General features: G+C 36.7%; 2 protein-coding genes across 2 annotated transcripts in view; one reads left to right on the forward strand and one right to left on the reverse strand.

Annotated features, from left to right (window-relative positions):
* Window positions 1–520: 520 nt before the first annotated feature.
* LOC149925345 (uncharacterized) lies at window positions 521–2137 on the forward strand. Its single transcript, XM_090161732.1, has 2 exons — window positions 521–622; window positions 1820–2137. The coding sequence occupies exons 1-2, from the start codon at window positions 521–523 to the stop codon at window positions 2135–2137; spliced, it is 420 nt and encodes a 139-aa protein (XP_090017858.1).
* Window positions 2138–3406: 1269 nt separating this feature from the next.
* The window catches only part of Epac (Exchange protein directly activated by cAMP), a 113478-nt gene continuing 102245 nt past the window's right edge, over window positions 3407–14639 (reverse strand). Inside the window, exons 12-25 of the mRNA XM_090159646.1 lie at window positions 14269–14347; window positions 14051–14196; window positions 13205–13290; window positions 11580–11658; window positions 11347–11491; window positions 10600–10849; window positions 9532–9678; window positions 9223–9320; window positions 9034–9159; window positions 8137–8315; window positions 7404–7556; window positions 5231–5372; window positions 5110–5164; window positions 3407–5036 (exon numbers count right to left, since the gene is read on the reverse strand). Coding sequence (XP_090015772.1) covers window positions 4903–5036; window positions 5110–5164; window positions 5231–5372; window positions 7404–7556; window positions 8137–8315; window positions 9034–9159; window positions 9223–9320; window positions 9532–9678; window positions 10600–10849; window positions 11347–11491; window positions 11580–11658; window positions 13205–13290; window positions 14051–14196; window positions 14269–14347 — 1819 coding nt within the window. The 3' untranslated portion in view covers window positions 3407–4902. The remainder of the gene's footprint in view (window positions 5037–5109; window positions 5165–5230; window positions 5373–7403; window positions 7557–8136; window positions 8316–9033; window positions 9160–9222; window positions 9321–9531; window positions 9679–10599; window positions 10850–11346; window positions 11492–11579; window positions 11659–13204; window positions 13291–14050; window positions 14197–14268; window positions 14348–14639) is intronic.

A 14639-nucleotide genomic window follows, 5' to 3' on the forward strand; every position in this document is an offset into this window, starting at 1 on the left:
GTTACAATGTGTAGGAGGGTAATGGCAAATCCTTAATGCCACGCGAGCCAACAGCTCCCTACACTAACTATTACCGTTAACCTCAACAAGTTTTTATGGAAGGGGAAACAGAAGTGCTCGGTGGAAAACCCCTTAAACCAGTGGGGAGAGAACTTGTAAACTCAACGCAGACGGAGGTGTTCCAAGTTTTCACCCAGTACCACAAGCTGGGATCGAACCCGGCTCCTCTTGCTGCGAGGCGAAAGTGCTTTGATGTAGTAACTAATTTCTCTAATACTCTTTCATAGACGCGAACGTTGTGACAGAATTTCTGTTCGCGAATTTCCTGTTCCAGCGGTCACTGAGCGCTAGCCTGTTCAATATATACACACCCAGTTTCCTGGTAGTCTGCTTGTCCATGGTCTCGTTCTGGCTAGACGTCAACGCGGTACCAGGAAGGGTCACCTTGGGCGTGACAGCTATTCTCACCCTATCAACTCAGATAGTCCAGGCTCGCAGTGGACTGCCAGTTCTCGACTACATGACAGCTATGGACGTTTGGCTCCTGGGTTGTCTCATCATGGTGTTTCTGTCCCTCATTGAGTTCACGTTGGCCAGCTCACACGTTAGGATGAAAGCTGCGGTAAATATTAATTGAATCATTGTTTAAAACGTACTCCATTTCACGTATACAGTCGAATTCTTCTCTCAAATGGTTATGCCTAGAAGGGTTAACGATAGGTCAATCGATATGAAAATCTTCAGGGCCACCGAAAGCGTATCGATGATCTCCGAATAATATTTCCCAAATAGACATATTTATCGAACAATATTAAGAATCAGTATTTCATTTTAAAGCTTTGGATATTCAGCATTCTTAGGCATGGTTCGTTTACCTCGTTTGCTGAAAGTACATTAATGGAGCAATAAATTACATTTTGTTATATGAATGTTTATTAAGTTTATCTTGACACAAATATTGGGCTGAGCGAGTATCTATGATATAATAATAATAATAATCAGCTAGGCTAATACCCAAGGCACCAGTGACCTAAGGCCTAAGTCATCAAGCGACTTTTAAAGCCAATAATCCAGGTGGCCGGGTTACAATGCGTAGGAGGGTGGTGGCAAGCCCTGCATGCCACGCGAACGAGCCAACAGCTCCCTACACTAACTATTACCGTTAACCTCGACAAGTTTAATCGAAGGGGAAACCGAAGAACTCGAGGGAAAACTCCTTAAACCAGTGGGGAGAGACCTTGCAAACTCAACGCAGAAGGAATCGAAACAATTTTAATACGGGACTTCGCGAGGTACGTTTATCAGCCGATGCGAAAATATACTTAACTTCGATCTTACCCAACGAAAAAACCGCTTATTTAATTTCAAAATGGTGGTTTTAACCATGGTAGCCCTTAATGGGTCACGGTGTGCAATAACTGGTGGCTTTACCGGGGAGTCGACGTCCAGCTCTTGTAGCCCATAAGGGCGGTGGCGCACTGGGAGATGTTAGCCCAAATGGTCAAAGCGTCTCTCCCCCTCCAACGTCGGTCAGGTGGGAGCCAGAAACTGGGCTTCGGTTCAGGGGCCATTGGTTTCCAGCTGTTCAGCGGCGGGTTTCGGTATGAGGCGCAGTGGCCTGTTGGACGGCGGTAACTTTGAATAGCGTCTAATGCAACAGGAATAACTCTCTGTTCATTATTAACGTATATTTGTGAAAGTATTTAAAATCAGGATGAAACACACGAAAATTATATTGAGGTTACTAGTACTCCTAACTAGCTCGGCGAATTACATTCCTTGAAATATATCTCAACAATGACGTCATCGTCTTTTGCAGGTTGCCAAAAGCAAAGAGCCAGCCAAGGACGAACCGCGAAAGAGCGGAGTGTACCCGGCCTGGGCTGAGGTGCAAAGTCTATCCTCGCCCACGACCGTGCGATGTCGAAATATTCGGAGGTTTCTCTTTCGACCAAACTCAGCTAAATCCAAGAAACCCAAGGTTAAGAAGGAGAGAGAACAGCGGACGATTCCCAAGGACAATATATACGACCGCGCCTCCAGAATCTTGTTTCCTTTCGTTATGTTCACATTCAGTCTTTTCTATTGGGTCCTCTACTACAACGCCGCTTATTCCAAAGCAGTTGAAGATTATTAAGTTATTAACTCAAAAGCGGCCAGATTATATTACATCTAAAGCGACGGAAGAAATTTAGCTCAAAAGGAATGGAAGATTATTAGGTCAAAAGCGTTAAGAAATTATGTTGAAAGTGGCGGAAGATTATTAGGTCAAAGCGTTAAGAAATTATGTTGAAAGCGGCGGAAGATTATTAGGTGAAAAGCTGATTTCATTTTTTTTTCTGCATGAGGTGGATTGGGAGCACCACCGATAGTAGTCTCAGCCTATGCATAAATAAAAATTATCTTGATAAAACTATGTTATACTACGTAACAATTGAGAGACCCCTACCCCTCATCCCTGCAATATTTACGTAATTGACGTAAATAGAAAATGATCTATTTTCCCTTGAGAAACTGAACTATTTTCCCCAAGAGAAACTGAACTATTTTCCCAAGATATAATAAACTATTTTCCCAAGAGAAAATAAACTATTTTCCCAGTAGAAAATAAACTATTTTCCAAAAAGAAAATAAACTATTTTCCAAAAAGAAAATAAACTATTTTCCCAGAAGAAAATAAACTATTTTCCATAGAGAAAATACTTATATTGTTGTCACTAATATGGATTAAAAACTTTAACGGGAATGTAACAATTTGCTGTTTGAATAAATTAAAGTTACATGGCAAGATACAGTATCTATCTACACCGTCATCATTTTCATTGTGACTTTGTCTTTAAATAAGCAAATAAAATAGCAATTGAACAGAAAGGGCTTAATTTTCTTGGTCAATTCAGATATTAATTTTTCTTTGTAAGTACAGAAAGAACTTTCGTATTCTTGTTACTCGCGCAGCAACATTTGAGCTTTCTTATTTTAATATAAATTATTCTATATTAATAATATCATAAGTAACATAATAACAACAAGCATGACACTTCCAACTGTTCCAATGCTCATATTCTGACGAACCCGTTTTTGGATATTGACACTCGTCGAGCTCTAAATCTCAAAGGAACTGAGTCGTCTATTATTGTCCTTGGTAGTAGTGTATTCCACCATGGGTATATTTAGACACTAGGACGTTCAGTGTTGAGAACAAAACCATGACGTATTATTATTGTTATTTATGGTATAACTAATAATAAGCTATCTTATTAATTTATTAATCCTAAATCAATAAAAAATAAATACTATATTAATTCAAATACCCCATATTTTGTACACGGCTAAGCCATCCCCAAATGTACACTACGAAATAAGAAAAGACTTCAGAATCACACTTGATAAAATATTTTTATCACTATAGGAAAAGAATTTTAGCTTCCAAGTTTTGGAGTACGTACAAATTTACTTTTTAAATAATATCATTTAATATTTAAAACATCTAGTAGCGTAAAACATTTTATAATAAATTACAGAACTATATATTTTTTACACCAATTACTTGGGTATGTTTCAGCAGAGAGCCAGAGGCGAAAGTGTGAAATGTATGAATGACAAGAGTTTTCATACTTATTTGAGAGTATAGCACCCGGCGAGAAAACGGTGGTTCTATAAAATTAAAATTACGAAGGCATTTTTTTTACAAAGAGGTCTTTTGATATGTAAGAAATTGCGCTACATCTATTATTTTTAATATTGCCTTATTATTTTTATATTCCCCTGCAAGTTTTAAACAGTGATTTTTTAGAGTTTCAGTGGTTTATTTATAGGTGAAAATTTTCGATATTATTCAAATACGATTTGTGAGCGGTGGTGTTAATTTTTTTTAGCAAGAAACCATTTACGTAGCTGAGAATGTACAAAATTATAATTATTTATGCCATGTTCTCCTATTTTACGTTGGGCGTGGCCTAAAAAATATATATATAAATTACATATTACTTGATTTAAAGGGCCACAGAATCATCGGTTGCATTATGAAGGTGGGGCTACCGAATCACCTGTTTAGGAAAGCGGAAAGGTTTGTCTGATGGAATTCTAACCGAAATTCTCAAACGATTCTGGCGACCTTTAAATCAGTACGTTATTCATTATTTATTTAGATTTAATTACTCAGTTTTTATTGATTTTACTAAGGGCGTAAGCTAAGCCGAGGGCGTGGTTTGGTTGTGGAAGTAGTACAACACGTTGTCCAAACATACATTCTCAGTTACGCGAAGGCTCTGGTCGTCACTTTCAGTTAATGAATTAACTTTTATTTCATCAGTGGTTTTGTATTATTTAATGTATTTTACGTCCTTTGGTACATAAATGGGTTCTCATTTTTGAAGTATAGATAATATAATTGGAACGATACATCTACATAGTATCTATTTAATATGTAACACAATAAAATTTAAAATAGTAAACACTGAAATTAAAGTTCAAATTTCCTAAAACACAACTCTACACAAATTGGTAGTCTTGACGAATTACTTCTTGTATTAATTTTAACGATGGTGTAAACGCAGGATTTGTTACACAACGATAATGTAAACGATAGAATAAAGGGAACAGTTTGATCACCTCTGGCACTATCTCGTTACTATATATACATGTATATATATAGGATGAAGTTTTACTACAACGGCAGAGGAACGCGTCTTTATAGTAGAGCTTGTGGACATAATTTTGCTGACATCTGACGATTCTTAAATCGGTTCCGTCTTGACCACCTCATTTGGTAGTGAACTTGTGACCTTTCTTTAATATTAAAGTAAACGTTTCGACGAAAGATAGTCGTTGTCATACATATCCTTGACTCGTGGAACAGCCTGATTTACCAGAATACGTGGCTTATTCGTTAGGACGCTTCTTTCACGTCCTTCTTGGCTCCAACGCGTGTGAAAGTTGGGTGAGTCGGCGTTGGTTGTCGATTACTCTGATATTCTTGATGTACTCCTTCACTTGGAACGTTTTGCTCGATGGCCCGGAAGTTGGTGGTTCTGGAACTAACCAAATTAACGGCGTTGTTTCTACGGAAGCTAAATACTAAAGCCTAATATATATTTAAACTAAAATTACCTAATGGTTGACTTCGACAGTGACTTAGCGTTCTCAACGTTTGCGCGATCATGTGCTTCAAATTCATAGAACATTAGATTAGTAAATGACCCTTATAATGATTCGCGACGGCGAAGAGTACCATTTTTTCAAAATTGACGAGTCCTTCCAAGTACGTCTTGTTCCCTTCGTGGGAAAACGTCATATCTTTCAACAATAGAGGCATGAATGGTATAATTGGTGAGGACATTTTAGCAACGGCTAGTCTATAACGGCGGTGGTTTCTGCAAATTCAAAGAAACAAACTAAGTAAACATCATCAAGAGTTCATCAAGAAAGGCCTAGTCGGAGTGGAGTCTTTTGGATAAAATCGATAAAGGGAGTCAGACTCGTGGTTGGGACCACCTTGTTTTGTTTCTCTCACGTTGGTTGGCGGGTTACGTGTAAAAGTCAATGATATTTTCGACCATAATTTTCACACGTTTTTCCACTGACATTTACTTTCGTCATTGCAGGATAGGTTGTGCCGTGGTCAAGGGTGGATTTTTAAACCAATTTTAGCTTCGGAAGAATTGCAACAGATGTCGCTACGTTGCAATTTACATGGCGTAGAACATTCGCGCGAGTTCAGCTCATTCCAAGTGAAAATAGGTTTAAGCTTTGACACTATAGTCACCGAAAAGTCAAATTCGCGAAATTAACTAATATTTAAATCGAAAGGCCTCACGTCCTAACATAAGGTAAGAGATCACTTGGAACCAGTTAAGTTTTAATTTCCATGTAGTTTTTTTTTGTAAGATTCGGTTACCGCCATCTTTGGACAGCAAATGAAAGTATTTCTTATGGAAAGTTTCACAAATACCAAACTTTCCCAATTTCTAACTAATTGTCTGGAATTCCTTTCAAGAGATGGCGCTCTAGACCTTAAGTCAAGATGGCACCTGCTATGGGGCGGAGCGTCGGTATAACAGCTTAACACAGGAGTATAAGCTGCAGTCCCAGGTTCGTCCTTGCGTCATAAGAAATATAATATAACCCTATAAGTTAGACAACGTCATTGATATAATAAAAACAGCCAGACCCGGACTGGCCATAGCGGCTGGTCGGCTTATAATACATTTTAATAATAAATAGATTTTTATTCCACACCCCCACACTTCCCGGTAAGGGGGCCCCTCTTCCACGGGAAAATTGGTGGCCCCTTCCGCGCTCAGTAGAAAAGAAATATGGCCGCGTTCATTCTAGTTTAGTTGAATGTAAAATGTGTTTCAAAATATAAACTAGTCGGTAGTAAAAACGAAGTCAAGAATTATGGCAAACTTTTCCACTTCAAGAGTTGGTTGCAACGTTTTTCAACCAATATATCGGGTCAGCTGTATTCGGAAACAATCGCATCAGACAACCCAAAGGTTAATATTTAAGGGTAATCCAAATGTCACCTAAAGTTATATTTGTAGTATATATAAAACTCACAAAAATATTTAACTTACATTCAATTAATTTTAAATGTCACGTCAGTTTCTATTAGATCTTCATAGATTAAATTATAACATTTTTAAATATTTTAGAAAATTATAATAATGTAGTACTTTGTATCTCTAATAGATGACTCCATAAACGGCTATACACTATGGCGTTATATTATTTTTCTTATGCTTGCGTAAATTAGTTTTTAGATTGAAACTGTGTTCTCCCAGAATGATATTTACAATCCGTTCTATATTGTCTTTGGTTTGTAACGATGTCTCCTAAACTAAGGATGATACAATTAGCGAATAAGTAGATTAGTCCATAATGAAAAGGGATAAAAAAGCTAAACCCTAAACAAATTTGAAGAAATTAAAAAAAAAATTCAAATAACTCATACTAAATAGGACGAAACCGGTCTACCGTTGGAATTTCTGGCTATTTTATTTAATTTAATTTTCCACTCGAAGATCTATTTGGTCCGAGTTTCGCGTCTTTTTGTTTGCTCGAAGGTACGAGCTAATTGTAAGTTTGAGTTTTAGCTTTTTTATCACTATTCTTAATGGACTAATCTACTTATTCGCTAATTATATCATCCTTTGCAATGCAGTCCATAGGTGGTTCCTTTTAACTTAACATCTCCTAAACTAAACAGGGAATGGTTTTGTAGACGTGCGCGTGAACGTCATTTTCATGAGTTGTTCAAACCGTCTACTGCTTAATAAATGAAATGATTAAAATACCTTAAAGCATAAACAAAAAGTTGATAAGAGTGATTGTAGAACCAGACTACCTAATGCATTTCGATATGGTTGAAATGAACAGATTCATGGCGTGTACAAACGTACCTGGAGGGATCTATGAGTGTTTCGAATTCAGCGAAAGCTCTCTTGAGTTTTCCCGGCAGTCTCTCCCATGTTTGACTGAGGCGGCTCACGGCTACGTTGCTCAGACCCATCACTATCGCGAAAAAACTGTTCATATTCTGATATTCACGACACCTGCGAAAAGATAAAACAACTTAGAAACATTGCCTTACGTTAAAGCGAGAACGTATTTATTTATATTTAGGGAGAATGACTGTGTTGAGACGATACGCGGGAATCATGGTCGGATTCCCCCCCCCCCGGGACTAGAAGGGGGAAGGAAAAACGTCACAGGTATCCTCTTCAATCTTGTGAACACTAAAAATCGTCTCGTCATAGGCATAGTACAAATAAATACATTCTTGGGTAAAGCAAGTGTTGGTCCTCACGAAAGTGAAGCGAAAAGCGACTCATCTGCCATCTATTGGTAACAATGGGTACTAAAGTACAGAACATTCAAAATAATAAAGTCACTAGAAAATCGTTGTTGAGTATAATAATTAATAAAATAAAGGGTACTTTAACCTATAACATATTTTCAGTTTCAAAACCTTTTGTAATATTTGTTAGCACGACATTTGAGCGAGCTATTCAGCAACAATGGCACCATATGTAATTAGCCATTGAAGCACCTTGTTTCCAAGGCTATTATAGAGCCTAAGATGGAGCCGACACTTGCTTTTAAGTTTTTTTAATTTTGAAATACGCGACTCACAGCGCGGCAATTTTAATGAACTTCCTGAGTAGCGTAACCCTTCGATTGAGCGAGGTAGCCAAGCACATTTCCGTGACCACCCAGAACTGGACCTCGTTGAAACGTCGCAAAAACACATCCAAGTTGGCCATGATGCGCCGAAACTGGTGACGCCCGAATACTTGATATATTAACTCGTACTGAAAATGTTCGTTCAAAAAAGCGTTAATATAAGGAGACGGATCAAGCAGGGAACACGACGATGAAAAATGTAATTGGAGCTTAACGAATGCCATGTTTACTATTTAGTGTACCCTTTTTTAGGAGAAAAACACAAGCATACAAGACTAACATTGTCGAATCGCTTTCCATAGCTAGTTTTAAAGGCAGTATTGACAATTTTAAATACTTCTTAGAACCGATTGTCAGATAAGTTACGTTATCTGAACTAAGTTAATAATTACGAGAGATCAGATCAGTGCTAAGATTTTAGCAGATCAGATTGCAAATACCTAGCAGTTATCAATTTTACATATCCCTCGATTCAATTCCTCACAAAATTTTTATTTATAAATGTTATTTTATTTGCTTTCCAGAAGATTATATATCTACTAAACGTATAAGTCAGATACCTTTTCAGCTAACGGAATCTGATGAGTTAAGTTATAGCAGAACCGTTAAAATCGGTTATTTGAGATTATGAATCAGATACAATTTTAAATTATTTAAAATCAGATTTCAGGGTTGAGGATAATAAGAAACTGATTACCAACAGCTATCTGAAAGTACGACCTGAATAACATGATCAATTGGCCATTGGAAGCATTAAATTCAATATTTCATTTTCGCTAGATGTTTGGGCCTAGTTGTACTATGTCATAATTGGTCAACTGAAACGTTTTAGCTGGTCGTGTTTACCTCGTGGACGGCATTGAACAAATCCCATTCGTATTTCGTCATGTGATAGGCGATGTCATGAGACGCCAGAGATTCCAAAATGGCACCTGTACCTTCTTGCGGGCCTTCTTGCTCTGGTAGAGGAGTCTGAAACAAGTTCGGAATATGTCTTGATTCGATTAAAGCATATACGTATAATATTCGAAATACCAGAGCATCTATGTGGTCAATAGGAGTGATAAACAGTCTGCCGTTCACTGTCAGTCCAGTTGGAACACTGACTTCGGAGTCCTTACAAGTAAACCGCTCTAAATACCAAAAATGATTGAAATTCAAATAAGTAAGCGACAGTTTACAAGCTTAATTTTACCATAAGTCTATAATTATTTGCCAAAAGTGTGTAAGTTAGTTGAAATGATTACTGGTAGCAATGTGGGGTGACGTAGAATTGATATCCTACCCAAAACTTATACGAAACAATGATACACTTCTGGTTTGAATTAGGACATTGAGGCTTACCTCCGGAAGACTTGACTTCGACTAGAACCAGGTCGTCCTTCAACCCCAGTTTCTCAGCGGCAATTCTTTTGACTGTCTCCGCCGTGGCGCCGATGGTGGCTTTCAACGTGGTGTAAGTGTGATCAGCGCAATGAACTCGAAATACAACTAAAATACGAATACATTAACGGTTTTAAGTGAATAATTAACCAAACCCAATTTGCATATAAAGACATGCAAATACTAAATGTTAGGGAGACTGCATTAAAGCGAAAGAAACAACCATTTAGGTTGATCCATGGAAATTATTACGATGTATCAGCTATCAGATTATGCAGATAATTTAATCGCGAAACTAATCCAATTTGTTTTAAACCGACAGATTTTGCCCAAATTTCAGATGTTTCACAGGTAGAGCATAGCACCGATTAGATTTAGGTCGAAGGCCGTGTTTCGCGAAAATTACCCGACGTCGGAACGGCGCGCCAATTTTCCAAAAATCTTTGGTGGCGTTGAATTTTTTCGGCGGCGGCACAAAGGGGCTAGAGTTTCTCCCCCCTTTTTGAAAATTTTGGTAAAAAATTATAAAATGTTTTTGAAGGAAAAACAAAATGTTAGGCGAGATCAATATTTACGGGAGCGCTGAAAAATAAATGAATCGGCGGTGGCGGTTCGGCGCCAGATAATAAATTATCGGCAACGGCGGCGTTGGATCGGCGGCGCTAGGCTCTACTCACAGGCATCGAGATAAGAGTAAATATGTAAGTTTAACGTAATCTGAGTAACTGATTGTTTTCAGATATAGATATCTGATAAGTTGGCAGTTGGAAGCACTAATCTAGGCTATTAAAATGAAACATGTGCCTTCGAAGGATCAATGCAGTTGGTAAGGGAATGTGAACACCACCAACGATGTAAAATGTAGAAATTAAAAAGTCAGCGGTTGAGCCTACAAAGGTGCATGTTTCAAACCAATACTTCTCTCATCAGATATTTATTATATACGACTTCCAAAAATGAATTAATATCTAAAGACATTAGGATAGGAAATATTAACTGTTTCAAAGTCGTGAAAAGAAAGGTTTTTACTTTCGTCTGTTGGCTTGATGGGTCTGTTTCCGGTGATTTCCGGTCTAGCTCTTTCCTCGTCCTGCGAGCTTCCGGTACTGAGGCGAATTATTTGCCCAGACGGAGACACTTTCCACTTTTGCGGCACTGCCGAGTCTCTCTCGGCGGCCATGTTCCTGGCCACATCCACGATTCGCGTCATCACTTTCAATTCTTCGCCCAAGTAGCCACTGTAGCGCCTTGAGTCTTCTTTCACGCCAGACAGCAGTTCCTGTCGTTTAATGTCATTATAACTTTATCAAAAGACCTCGGACAGTTTGATTTTGTATATCTCATACTCGGGCCTAAGGTGGTGCCTTGGGTATTAGCCTAGCTGATTATTATTATTATTACTAAAACACGCTAAGACATTAACGTAACTAGCTTCAGTTAAACCTGGTGGCAATTATGTGAAATTCGTTGATTCACCATAAATATCGAATTTCACAGTCCCTTTAAAGGAACCACGAATTTCACGTCTATTGGATCTTCAAATCCTTTTGTTTGATTTCTGACGCGTGCATTCCTTCGAGCCTAGTTAGAAGACTAGGATTCTGCTAAATAATTAGCTGTGAACTCTGGAGGAAAACTCTTATCGTAGTATGCACCTAATAAAATGTTTCCTACACCTACAGTTATCTCGCGCCTCGACTTGCACTACAATGACGCAAGAAAGGACCGGTTTTTGTCACGTGGCCGAATCTTTGTTTAATATACCGATTAACTAACCTCTAAAAAGTTCAAGACGATGGAATCTTCGAAGAAAGCTTCCCTGATCAGATGGGCCCATACTCGGACAAAGTGAACCACTCGACGTTTGCTGGCTATCACAAATTCGATTTCTTGGCGGCAGTTCGAAGCGTCAATTCGGTAAGTGAATATTCACGTTAAAGATAAATTTATTTTTAAATTCAACGGTAGGAAGTAAAAATGATATCTTATGTATTAAAATAGAAGGATATTGTTTCATGAGCTCCGGACATAACTGATGGCTTGGCATAAATATCACATGCGTCATGAGAAAATCTTCTAGGAATGTATCTGTTCGTATATAACATTTATGTAAAACGTTGAATTACATGTATCATGAAATTTAAAAAGTAATAGGACAAAATATTTTTCACCAAAACATTTCTAAGGTGAACAGGCAATATGTGGCCTACACGGACAGAGAGCCTCTATTTCTACAAGAACGATTTCCCCCTATCAACAGAAAGGGTGAAAGATCATTCGACGAAGGGAGGAGGGGCGAGGTCTTTCACCGGCAATCACGCGGCGAACACCCACATATTCTCTGTTCACCTGAATACGTTCTTTCTTAAACTTCAACTACAATCGATTCAGTAGTGCAATAAATATTTAGGACGGTACTCTCAATATGGAAATAAATTTTAAAATTTTATAATAAGCCAATCAGGATTGTTCATTTTTTCATTTAATTTATTTTTGATTTTATAGATTTTTTACGTTTTAAGCCTCTTTTTGACCAATTTATTAATAATTTGGGTGGAACGGTAATGTAAAGTAAAATTCAAATTAATTTTAGTTAAATTTACTTACTTTTTAAAACTAAATTTAATTTAGTTTGCACTGAATTGACATTTCTAGAGAGCCTACCTTTTCTTTTTTAGAAATACATTGAAGCATAATAGCTGATTTAAATCCATGAGGTTTTAAAATTACTTGGTTAAAACCAATGAGGTTTTTAAATTACTTGGTTAAAATCAATGAGGTTTTTAAATTACTTGACTTAAATCAATGCGGTTTTTAAATTAATTTACTTAAATCCATGTGGCTTTTAAATTACTTGACTTACATCAATAAGGTTTTAAAATTACTTGATTTAAATCAATGATTTTAAAATTACTTGATTTAAATCAATGATTTTTAGATTACTTGATTTAACTCAATAATCTTTTAAATTACTTGATTTTTAAATCCATAAGGTTTTTAAAATTCTTGATTCAAATCAATGATCTTTTAAATTACTTGATTCAAATCAATGATCTTTTAAATTACTTGATTTAAATCAATGATCTTTTAAATTACTTGATTTAAATCAATGATCTTTTAAATTACTTGATTTAAATCAATGATCTTTTAAATTACTTGATTTAAATCAATGATCTTTTAAATTACTTGATTTAAATCAATGATATTTTAAATTACTTGATTTAAATCTTTTTATTTGATTTTTTAAATTACTTGATTTAAATCTTTTTATTTGATTTTTTAAATTACTTGATTTAAATCAATGATCTTTTAAATTACTTGATTTAAATCTTTTTATTTGATTTTTTAAATTACTTGATTTAAATCTTTTTTATTTGATTTTTTAAATTACTTGATTTAAATCTTTTTTATTTGATTTTTTAAATTACTTGATTTGAATCTTTTTTATTTGATTTTTTAAATTACTTGATTTAAATCTTTTTTATTTGATTTTTTAAATTACTTGATTTAAATCTTTTTTATTTGATTTTTTAAATTACTTGATTTAAATCAGGCAACCCTGAAGGTGTCATTCGCTTAAAACTAGGCCCATGTACCTAATGCAGCTAAATTAGAGATAATTAAGAGCATATACCTGTAATGTCATCACTTCTAGTGTCAATTCTCGTTTCAAGTAAATGTTCCAACATCTTTTGGGGTGTACCTGCCATTACCATATATCTTAATAGAAAAAAATGGTTAAATTTACTTCAAAGAATACTTGGGGAACAGAACAAAGCTATATCTAAATGCTCCTACTCTCATCAGACAAGGCTGGTCGATATTTCGCGTATTTCTATAGTATATGCCGATTATCTCGGCTAAATAGGCAATATTTTTTTGATGTACTCAATCAAGCTTATATATTTAAAAATAGACCTTGTTAAAATTTCAAACAACTCGAATCTAAAACCGGTGAGATGCTAGTTCAAAATAACTCAAAATGTGTTACAATTACGTTAACGTAAGTGTGCCAGTTACCTATCTTGCGCGTTTTTAATTTTTACTAAGAGCCATTTTTATGTTATTTGCTGAGATTTGCAGAAGGTTAACTTCCTGCTAAGCTGTAACTCGACTGCATTTATGGGAATTTTTAAGAACTTAATAGTAGCTGGAAAAATATCTACAATTCCAGGTGATATAAAAACGTTTTCGCTGCCAAAATTTCACTGTTATTTATACGCGCAAGAAACTCTATATTTATACTTAAGGAAAATGACTACGTTGAGATTATTTTGAGCGTTTTTCCCAATCACTATCACGCTAAGGTAGTAAGCACCATCCCCTTAACCAGCCCGGTATCTCATGGGTTCCCTAAAACTGACGTCTTACGACGCGATTGAAGCGTACGCCGGTGCAGTTTTTCCTTCCCCCGTAGTCGTGATGTCCGGTGATCCTCTCAACCTAATCACTGTCCCTGAGTAGAGTATCGTCGACTTACTTATAGTGAGAATGAGCTGCTCGGTGTGCCGGGCTGCTTCCTTGAGTAAGACTAGTTGCGGCGATGCGGTTGTCGGTGGGAATTTTCTGGAGTAGGAGGACATCTTGGCCGTGTTCTTTTAACCGAACTGTGTTTGCCTCTACGTCCTACACCAAAATATATCCGCGTTTTTTATTAGAAAGATTTCGACTTGAGAAATACGGAGAGGAATGTCATACCCTGAGAATTCTATTGAAGTCGTCTTTGTCCACCCTGAGTAGGTGGCAGCCATCTTCCCTCGTGACTATTGTGGCTGCCCTAAAAACGCGAAAGTTGAAATTAATAATATTGATTACACTCTAAAAACTTTACACTCAAAATTGAACGCTTTAGCGTTCACGTGGCCGACACTGTGGCAGCTAGAAGCAACAAACACCAGGAGAACGTAACTAGCATTTAAACACGCTTACGCAGTGTTGTGTACAAATTTCATTGGACGAGCCTTTAAGCTGAACGTTTTACGGAAAGGGGGAAGACAATTTCCGAATTTTCCCCTTCCGTCGGCAGCAGGCGCTAAAGCGTCAAACCAATTAAAAATGTACGCAAGAAA

Source organism: Leiobunum rupestre, chromosome 10 (genome assembly GCF_980474605.1).
Source record: "Leiobunum rupestre chromosome 10, qqLeiRupe1.1.hap1, whole genome shotgun sequence".
Taxonomy (NCBI): Eukaryota; Metazoa; Arthropoda; class Arachnida; order Opiliones; family Sclerosomatidae; genus Leiobunum; species Leiobunum rupestre.

Coding starts and splice junctions, on each gene's coding strand:
- LOC149925345 (XM_090161732.1), top strand. CDS start 521: ATGACAGCTATGGACGTTTGGCTCCTGGGTTGTCTCATCATGGTGTTT. Junction 623..1,819: donor ACGTTAGGATGAAAGCTGCG/GTAAATATTAAT, acceptor CGTCTTTTGCAG/GTTGCCAAAAGCAAAGAGCC.